Source organism: Diospyros lotus, chromosome 4, assembly GCF_014633365.1.
Source record: "Diospyros lotus cultivar Yz01 chromosome 4, ASM1463336v1, whole genome shotgun sequence".
In the NCBI taxonomy this organism is placed as follows: domain Eukaryota; kingdom Viridiplantae; phylum Streptophyta; class Magnoliopsida; order Ericales; family Ebenaceae; genus Diospyros; species Diospyros lotus.
In genome coordinates this window covers 5,452,583-5,462,790 of record NC_068341.1, presented here as the reverse complement: position 1 = coordinate 5,462,790, position 10,208 = coordinate 5,452,583, and the positions used below count along the sequence as shown (strand labels likewise).

Below are 10,208 nucleotides of genomic sequence, written 5' to 3'. Positions count from 1 at the left end.
ACATTGGTATTTGTTACAAATCGGGTAAAATTTGTCATTCAAACAGTTGTTGCTAGATGATAATGATGATTACATAAAGAGGGGCATCGAATGGGTACAAATAGTTCACGTGATTGGTTGGCTATTTGTCATTATAAAATTAAAGGAGATTAGAAATGTGATTTTAAGAATAAAGTGCCAAAAAATATTATAATACAAGTGCCCCGAAATGCAGCCCGATGTTTCAAAAATGATATTTCATGCGCATCCGGGGAATCGAACCCCGGTCAGTACCGTGGGAGGGTACTATGATACCACTACACCAGATGCGCTCTACATATGCAGGCCTAAAACCATAATTGTTAATTTATGTATTATATTTTAACTACCTTGCCTGAGGAGGCCGGCCATCCTTTTCAGAAAAGATAATCAACAGCTGTTGTTCACAAAGTACGCACATCAAAACCAAAACCCAACCCGAATTTTCCAATCGCCATCGATAGAAGGAATCAAACTCAAAATTGCAACAATTATATGATTCTAAAGAGTGTTCTGTAAGAATCATCCTTGGTAAAAAGCTGGTAATGAGACAACTCTATGATTGTAATATGATATTAAGTTAAATGAAGACTAATTCCTCCATGCATGGAGGAGGAGGAGGAGGAGGTGAGCTTTATGAATTTTCCAATTCTAACATCTTTATTAGGTTGGTTACATTGTATAATCGATCCCTCATGTCATTATCATTAATGGCCTATGAATGGAACAATACGATTTCTAAAGTTCTCCTAATTTGTTTTCTCTGAAGGGAATTGATACTTCATTTCCATTGAGTTTGTTAGGGCTTTATTCTGGTAATCAATACATAATTGGTGTAATTCTTTCACTAAAGTAGAGCATAAACCTATTGTTAGGACACCAAAACCCTCCCTCCCCTTTGGCTTTAATGTTATTCCCTTATCTTATACCAAATAAACACTCACTTTTTCTCTTTGGAATACCAAAAATTCCAATTGTTTTCTAAACAATACCTTCGCTATAACTAATAATTAATCCACTTTTAGCATACCCAATGAGGTTTACATACTGTTATTAACTAATTCTATGAAGAATAAATTCATCTATGTTAGAGGGAAGGTAGATTAATATAATTTAGTAATGAAGATTCCCACGTATTGTGATTAAGATGGAGATTGTTGGAGAGAGAAATTCCTTTTTGATATTTCAATGAAGATAAAAACACAATTGGCCTTTCCAAATAGTGGTCTACAACTGTTCCTCAATTCACAATCTTAGTGGGATCAAGACTTCCATTAGCTACCTAAAGAGGAATGCAGCTATAGCCAAGCCTTCTAATGCAAGATTAGGAGTACTCTTAAAACTTTTTCTTTAGCAGTTTGCACCGATTCCTTATTAAGTTGATTCTAATTAACCTTGCTTTTAATATTGTTTTTTGTCTTTTCTTAGTGAAAAAAGTGTACAAACCCTAGAGTATACCCATCATTCTAGTGAAGACCTCAATTGTTCAAAAGAGTAGGCATGTAGGACGTCTGGATAAAGGATCTTTCTACACAGCTTAACAGTCTCATCGAGAGATTTACCAAAGAGTGCCAAAATTACCAAAATGCTTTCCTGCAAATTTGCTTCCCTTGTCCTCGCCTTCTTTCTCATTTCTCTCCCATTCCATAGTCGCCTTCAGCAAGCGTCGATTACCGCTGCATCGCCTGGCCACCTTGACGCCTTCGCCTCGCCTAGCCTTGTCGACCGTCGTTGCAAGGCAGCGAAGTGAAGGCGTCGAGGCAGCCAGGCAATGCAATGGCAGTCGACGAGGCGATGTAGTGGCGATTGGCGCTTGTTGGAGGCGGTCATGGAAGGGGAAAGAAAGGAGAAAGGAGACGGGGGCAGGGGAAGTAAATTTGCAATTTGAGTGAGGATATTTTGTCATTTTATGCCCCTTCGATTAGCCTCTCAATAAGGCTCTTAGGCAGAATATATTAATTCCTAGATAAATATATATCTGTATGTTTGCTTATATATATAAGAATTCAGATCAATCATCTAATAATCCATTCATAGAACTTTTATGTAAAACCTTCACTAAAATCTCTTTAGTAACTTCATAAACCTCCATTATTGAAATAACAAGAACTTGTGGGTTACAAACTATCGATGGTTCGAGGTTGCTTTTCTAACATCTTAAAATATTTAATTAATTAACACATTAATCCCCATTTCAAAACTAATTTACACAAATTAAATGCTAAACAATGTTTTATAATATATATATATATATATTATATAACTTGTGAAAATCCATGGAAGCTTCTCCCCCCACAAAATATCAACCAACTTTGAATATTGTTCTTACATACAAGGAGGATAATAACAATAACAATAATAAATTCTCTTTAGCTTTTTTTAGGGAAAAAGTTGGACTATTGCAAAACAGTTCAATGCAAATTAAAGACTAAGCAAACATCTTTTGTTTGTTTAAAAATGTTGGGACCTATAGATTTTGGCTATATATGGCTACATGGGCACGCATAGTATACCATATATATACATGCATGCATATGTTTGATGGGTGCATGGTTCAGAGCTCTCCATCTGTGAGGAGCGTATGGCATCCATAAATTCTAACCTTGAACTAGCTAGAGGTTAAAGCAAACGCATGTTGGATAAAGCAGCTAGCTCTCTCCATGCAACTTTTCACCAACAAAGAATGGTGAGGAGAATGTCCAGTTTCAAGCGAATGGTACGACACTGACGTGGCGGGGAAGCCGTGGTTTGTGGGGTATGGCTTTTTTTGTCTCCACCTCATCGCCTACGTCAGTTTCAAGAACAGGTTCTTATATTCTTTTCGTGGATGATTAGGATTGTGTTTTGGGGAGGACAGAGAGGTTAGAAACAAATTCAAGGAAGAATAATTTTGTACAATATATATGATGGTCAATTAGTTTCTAGAATGTTTTTGAATTGTCATGAGATGAATCTGTATATTGCGCACGCACAAATGATGAAGAATCTATATATGTATATTGGTTGTATTCGACTATCGTTGAATTCTCTGATTTGTGGCCTTAAATATTTCTGTTTTATAAGAAAGTCTCTGGTTAATTAAGAGATCAATAATATGAAGCTAGAGGAATGTTCGGAGAAGATATCGAGGTCGGGGTCAGAGCCAAATGTTTGTCAAGAGAGAAAGAGGAGTGTGTCTTGGATTAATATTCGCGGGTGGGGAGCCTAGCTATGTGGGTAGCTCGGTCCCCATCAGAGGACAATGTATGGACCACGAGGAGGAAGAGGCAAAAAAATTGCAGCAAGAGTGAGACCACAGTGCATTGCTGCCTAAAAAGACATGGTGTATGCCCTAATTAAAAGCCCAACAATAGTTACACTTAGCCTTTGCTGTGGTTGGCCTGTGTTTGGTGCCTACAAATCCTCTAAATACTTTTTCACACTTTGAGGGTTTGCTTTGTTCCTCGTGCCTTGCATATCGTCACCTTTTGAATGACAAATAATTAAAAGAGAGGAAGATATACTAATGTACTTAATTATATGCATACACACTGCAGCAAGTCATTTGATCCTAGAAAATAGAAGTCACATCTTGCTTCGATCATAATTGATAGGAGTTTGGCACATGTCGTCTACTGATTTGTTGGGACCGATAATTATTGATGATCAAGAGCCCCATAACCAGTACTTCAAAACAAATGATAAAGAATATTGAAGAAATTGCCCAAAAAGAATACATATTAACTGGAGGAATAAGTTCCCATACATGATACATACATATTATGTACTAGAATTGAAATGGAGGTGGATAAGGAGTAGTTGCCCCGCAAAGTAGCAGAGCGCCAGCCACAAGGATATGCCGGATATAGCTGCCCCTCCCCTTGTTGGAAGTGTACTTTTCACGTATAAAATAAAATAAAAATGATAAATGAGTCAAATAAATTAATGAGACTTAACAACTGTCCGAAGTTGAGATCTTAAATTCAATATTTCTATCTGTTACTCCAATGATAGCTATTTTTCAACCTCAATGCCTCCTAATGTGAATGCATGCTAGCTTCAAGCAATCTTATATATTTATATATATATATATATATAGACACGCACCTATACATGAATAGTCAAAGAGAGCTAGCTAGGCAAGAAAAAGGAGGGTTTGCATTTGCAATATTGCATTCCACAAGCACAAGCAATACAGACCGCAGTAGCAAGAAGCCGAATTTTAGAATCCCTATCCATCCATCTAAGCATTATAAGCATCTTCCAAGTTTCCTCCTTTACAAACTTACATTTTCTTACACTTTTTCTCCCCTTATTTTCTTGAATTTCTTCTTATATATGCATACATAATTGGCTTGCTGTTTCAAAGCTAATGTACATATAAATTTTGAGAGGAGGAAACAGTGAAAATAAAAATAAAATAAACCTATATGCAATAATATTATTTATCATTTGTTTTTTTCTTTTTGCGAAGAATAATTACATGTATAAGTTAAATTGGGAGAATATCATGACCATAAACGTCGATCCAATGGCATTCGGCCGAGCTGATGCCATGGATACGAATTTCAACAGTGGTGATTCGCAGAGTTCAATTTGACAGCTACCCAGCCAACCAAAGGTCATAATTTTGCCCTTTATCTAGAAAAGCCTCAATTTCCAATATAAAATTTTTTAATAAATAGAAAAAAATATGTTTTCTTGGAACAAAGATTCCCAGTGTGGGGTTAAAAGGACTTGGAACAAGAAATGGGATTCCCTTCAATCCCATCTCCATAATATAATAATAATATTGGCTTTAATTTGCTGTCTCAAACACTCTGAACCCAAAATGTATCTAATCTCTTACTTCCCCATCCCTTGGCCCCACTTTGGCTACACCTCCATTCAACAATGCCTCCTCCCACTTCTTATCAAATCCACAATATTCATCTTGAATTCGTTCATTCCTTTTGAAGTAATTTATTTATTTTTTTTAACTATTGTTCATTATCATGTCATTCTTTTACATGGGATCATTTTAAAATATTTTATTATATATCAAAACAATAAAGTATTATTGTTAAATAAGAGAAATATGATGAGATGACGTTTAATTTTATTCTATTATTTGAGTCTTATTTAATTATTTATCAAGAAATTATACTAAATTTAAGAATAAAATATAATAGATACATTCCCTCCAACAACACCATAACTTTTTAATTATAAAAATATCATTGAAAAATGATACGAGTTTTCAAACTTATTCTTTTTATCCCCCACCCCCACCACTCCTTTATATATACCCATCTCACCCCTCCCCCTGCACCCATCTCCAACCTTCTATACCACCTTGACACTAGTACTTCTTCTTCTAATTCAGCCTTCTCTCCATCTCTCCATAGCTCCGGCAAAAATGTCCGGCGTTTGGGTGTTCAAGAACGGGGTGGTCCGGCTAGTTGAGAACCCGGGGGCCGAGTCGAACCAGGGAACGCGCCGGAAGGTGCTAGTCCACCTCCCTACCGAGGAAGTGATCACCTCTTACGCAGTTCTCGACAGGAAGCTCACCGCACTGGGCTGGGAGCGTTACCACGACGATCCGGAGCTTCTCCAGTTCCACAAGAGATCCACAGTTCACCTCATCTCCCTCCCCAAGGACTTCAGCAGGTTCAAGTCCATGCACATGTACGACATCGTCGTCAAGAACCGCAATATCTTTGAAGTTAGGGACGTGTAATGAAGATTAATTACAAGTAATTTGTGTTGTGTTTGTTAGTTTAATTTCCCCCGGAATATGTCTCTTTTAATTTCTTCTTCTTCTTCTCTTCTTCCTCAGAATTCTAATCTTCTCAGTGTGTGTTTGATTCAGCCTGGTGTTCATTGTTTCAGTTGTTGTCCATTTCAGTGAATTAAGGTGTGGCTAGCTAGGCTAGGGTTTCTGGGGGTGATCAGTTGAAGGGCTGTTTGGATGTCGTCAAATGCTTTGTAAATTATAACATATATTACTATCTTGTAATGAGAATTGGGCTTGATTTCTTCGTGTGCTAAAGGTTTGTACTTTTTTTATCCCCCCCCCCAAAAAAAGAGACAGTTTGTATTTTTTGCTGACATGGACAGGGCCTGACAGCTTGGCACGCAGGAAGGAAGGGGGTGATGACATGTCAGCTAAATTATTCTATAGCTTGGAGGATGGAAACTAATATCTCTGTAATTAAAATTCACTTTGATGGACATAATTGTTGTAATCATAAATCACTTGCATGGATGTTTAATTTCAGTCTTTTTAATATCACTATGCATATATCCCAAATAGAAATTTTACAAGAAATTCATAGATATATATATATATATATAATGATGCAGTTGTTCATATATAAAAGCACCCACAAAGTGAAACACAATTAAAAAAAAAATCACTATCTATCGTATTTCAATAACATTTTTTGTATAAAGTTTCTGTAAAAATTAATATTGTTTTTGAAAGTAGCTAGCTTTAGCCAGAAAGTGGTGGGGAAGGAGAAATGGGGGAGTCACGTGAGGATTAGCCAACCACAAGCTTTGCTTACTAACAACGTAGAGACATCACGTGCATGGATATCTCCCTGTGGCCCTCACCATATGCATACATACATATATCCAGTTTCCATGGAAGAGTACTGAAAAGATAACATCTCGAAGTTAAACGCACCCATTTGTAGCTCATGGGAAATGGGTGGAAATGGACAAAGCTACACTTCGTTCTCATCCAGATTGCATATAACAAAGACAAATGCAAGATCGTGTATATGATCAGTATATGTCTTCATGTAGCAGTGCTTGTAAGTGAATGGAATGCCATATATATATATATATCAGAAAGTGTTTTGAGTTACCAAAATAGACATGTTTCCCAAAGCCAAAGTGCAAGTGGTTTCCCTTCCTCTCTCATATATATATCGTCATTGAACTTATGGAAAGAGATTAATCATAATTACAAAATACAAACATGATACGTGCGTGCGTGTGTGTGTGAAACTGGGTAAATTAATTAATACTTAAGGTGTTGAACAATGAAAATTATAAAGCTCCAAAGAACATGTGCAATTCAAAGGTTGAGGGAGGTTATCGATCGATCTGTTCATTCAGGCATGAACTGGCAGAATCTGCCCCTCTGGATAAGAAAAGTCTTATCAACACGTGTCCTAATTCTAGCTAGCCCGCCCCACCCCCCCCCCCCCCCCCCCCCCGCCCAATTTAAGAAGCTCTCCATTTGTTTCCTAAACTCATCGATCCCTGTCAAAGCCCACTCCTCCCCTGCATGGGCTTCTATGTATCATCCCTCTCTCTCTCTCTCTCTCTCTCTCTCTCTCTCTCTATATATATATATATATATATATGTATAGCTTAATTAATATATATTGGGGTTCATATATATCCAGAAAAAAGGGAAAATTCATGCATGGAAGCTGCAGGGTGGAAAAGATGGCATCCTATCCAAATGAAGGGATGGGGAAGGAGAGATCCGAATTTGTCTTCTCATGAGTTTGGTCTTTAATATATATATATATATATATATATATATATAAAGCTAGCTAGCCAGGGCCACAAGAGCTAGAGCTGGCTTTGGTCGTCTGGTACTCTTAATTATGCCATATATGCCATGCAATGCAGTAGTTCTGAGATCGAAAGGCCCTTCATCTTCGTGGCCTCGCACTTTTAGATTTTTCAGAGATATTATTAATCCATGGCCATGCATATATATATATTGCCGCATGAGGTAAGAGAATCAGCAGACTGGCCCAGAAAATATTTGTAACTTTTCGAGTAATCAGATATTCAAAATAAGTCTTAATATTCTATATATATGCATTTGAAACTGTCTTTATTCAGTATAAATATAATTATTATTATTATTAGCATCCATGAATGATCATTAATATAAATATATATAATTGATGATGATCATCAAGGAAGAATTAATTGGCATTCCTTGATATATATTCTTCCCTAATAGTGGGGTTTAAAGGAATGGTGTTGGAACCCCGTTAACCCGAAAAGGGTTATTTGTAGGTCCCATATCATATTTAAAATTGGATCGATTGAGGGTAGATTCTTAATCTTACATATTTGTTAATTGACAATTAACAATACATTAGTTTAATTATATATGTGATGATCACATGGTACAACACATCACCCCGTCACTTACTGAGATAAGATTGTTGGCCGGTGATATATATATTTATGTTCCATCATATAATATGATGTAACCTTTGCAAGGCACGTATCATTAAAAATAAAAATATGAATGGAATTTACATGTACATATAAAAAAAATAAAAAATAATATGAAAGATAATTTATGTATACATGTGAGTCTCACTCATATTTTTATTTTTTTAATAACATGTGGCTTGAGCAATGATAGAAGTCTTGCAAATCAATTTTAGCTGGTGGATAAAATTGAACCAATTGGGATACAATTTATACAATTGAAATGATTGGATAAAGTTACAAATCCGTTTGAATTTTTTTTTTATTTATTGTTTTCTTTTTAGGAAGCGTTTGCTAAAATAAGTAAAATAAGGTTATATCAAGATAAAATTAAAATATTTTTTGAAACAAGATATGAAATTGTTAAAATAATTAAGATTAAGAAACATGCCAACATTTTTATCAAATTATTTGTTAAATTTTTTAAAATGCACTGAAAAACACAAGCGCCATTTTTTCTTATCGGTAAGAATCAAGATATGATTATTTTGAGAAATAGGGGGGAGATAAGTATATTTGAAAAAATTAAGATAAAAAGTCACATATATTAGTTCTTTTTCAAGAGTTGTCAAATGTGTTTAACAAACTCATTGAAAATAACAAAAGTTTGGAATATTTTCATATCTTATTTTTTCCTATCTATTTCTTATTTAACAAACAATATCTTAGTAAAATTGTGACTATGTTTCATTACATGTGATGTGATATTGAATAGTGAGTGTCACACTTTCTTTTTCCATGGATGATACATTAAGGATCTATTTGATTGGCCATCTTTTTCATGATTTCATCCAAATTTCAACTTTTAATTTGATGTGTTTGATTAGGTCAATTTTTCATGAAAAATATTTTCTCACTTGTGCTCATGTGATGTTATTTTCCCACTTTTATTGAAATTAGTTTTCTCATGGGGGATAGATACAATTTTCCATGGAAATAGAAAAACCCACCCACCACATAGCCTACATAACTAGCCTTCCCCTTCCATCACTGCCCATCAACGAAGAAGAGAAGGATCGGCCAGATCTAGCGACTTGTAAAGACGATCGTCCATCAACGGAGAAGAAAAGTATTGACCAGATTCGACGACTTGCAGCGATGATTTAGGCAATGACTGTAGCAGTGGTGATGCCAGGGACAGTGGCTGAACGGCCACGGTGGCTGTTGCTGAACTTGCTGGGTGTATGTATATTTAATTTATTTTTTAAATATTTTGTGTATATATATTTGATTTATTTTTAAATATGCTAATATTTGATTATTTTATGTAGTTGATTATTGATTTTTGTATTTGATTATTAATCATATATTGTCTTTATTTTCATGAAAAATAATGACAATCAAACATCAAAAGCTGAAAAAATATAACAATTTTTAGGTAAAAAATTAAGCTAATTAAACACATTCAATTAACATTTTTCTTAAATTTTAATTTTAAATAATTTAATTGCATAGAAAATATTTTCTTTTCATACAAACTATATGGTTTCAATCAAACGTATCCTAAGGGTCATACCAAATCGGTCTAATTAGAATTGTGACCGTGTTCTAAATTTCGTGTTTATTTGGATGGTTTAATTATTGGGCTAGTAAAGATTAAATATGCCAACAAAGTACTATATATGTAGTTAAAGTGGAGATTATTGAGAATGAATGATTGATTGGTAGCGGGTGCATGAATGAAATTAGGCAGGCAATTAGCAATAAACTAAAGAGTAATAATTAATTATTATAAGGTTGGTTACATGCATGCATATGCATATGCCTTAATTAGTTCCCTTTTTTTTTCTACCTCATTTAGGAGGAGAACATTTTGAGGGGACAAATTCTTTTTAGCCTCTCCTTTTGACAAACATCCTTCCAAAAGGGATGCTTGCCAGCCAAACCAACCACCTACCCCTTCATTAGGGTTAATTAAATATTAACATTGATCATGGATGTTAGAACAGTAGGGCAATTCTTCTTAATTAAAATCT

At 35.1% G+C, this 10,208-nt stretch overlaps 1 protein-coding gene and 1 non-coding gene across 2 annotated transcripts; one reads left to right on the top strand and one right to left on the bottom strand.

Annotated features, from left to right (window-relative positions):
• Positions 1 to 240: 240 nt before the first annotated feature.
• Positions 241 to 311, bottom strand: TRNAG-CCC (transfer RNA glycine (anticodon CCC)). Its single transcript has one exon. It is a non-coding gene; the product is annotated as a tRNA-Gly (tRNA).
• Positions 312 to 5,318: 5,007 nt separating this feature from the next.
• On the top strand, positions 5,319 to 6,028 carry LOC127800224 (flowering-promoting factor 1-like protein 3). The gene has a single exon (XM_052334714.1). It carries the CDS (start codon positions 5,396 to 5,398, stop codon positions 5,714 to 5,716), a length of 321 nt encoding a protein of 106 aa, XP_052190674.1. The 5' UTR covers positions 5,319 to 5,395; the 3' UTR covers positions 5,717 to 6,028.
• Positions 6,029 to 10,208: the final 4,180 nt, after the last annotated feature.

Bases quoted from the DNA above. Each gene is read 5' to 3' on its own strand.
- LOC127800224 (XM_052334714.1), top strand. From the start codon at position 5,396: ATGTCCGGCGTTTGGGTGTTCAAGAACGGGGTGGTCCGGCTAGTTGAG.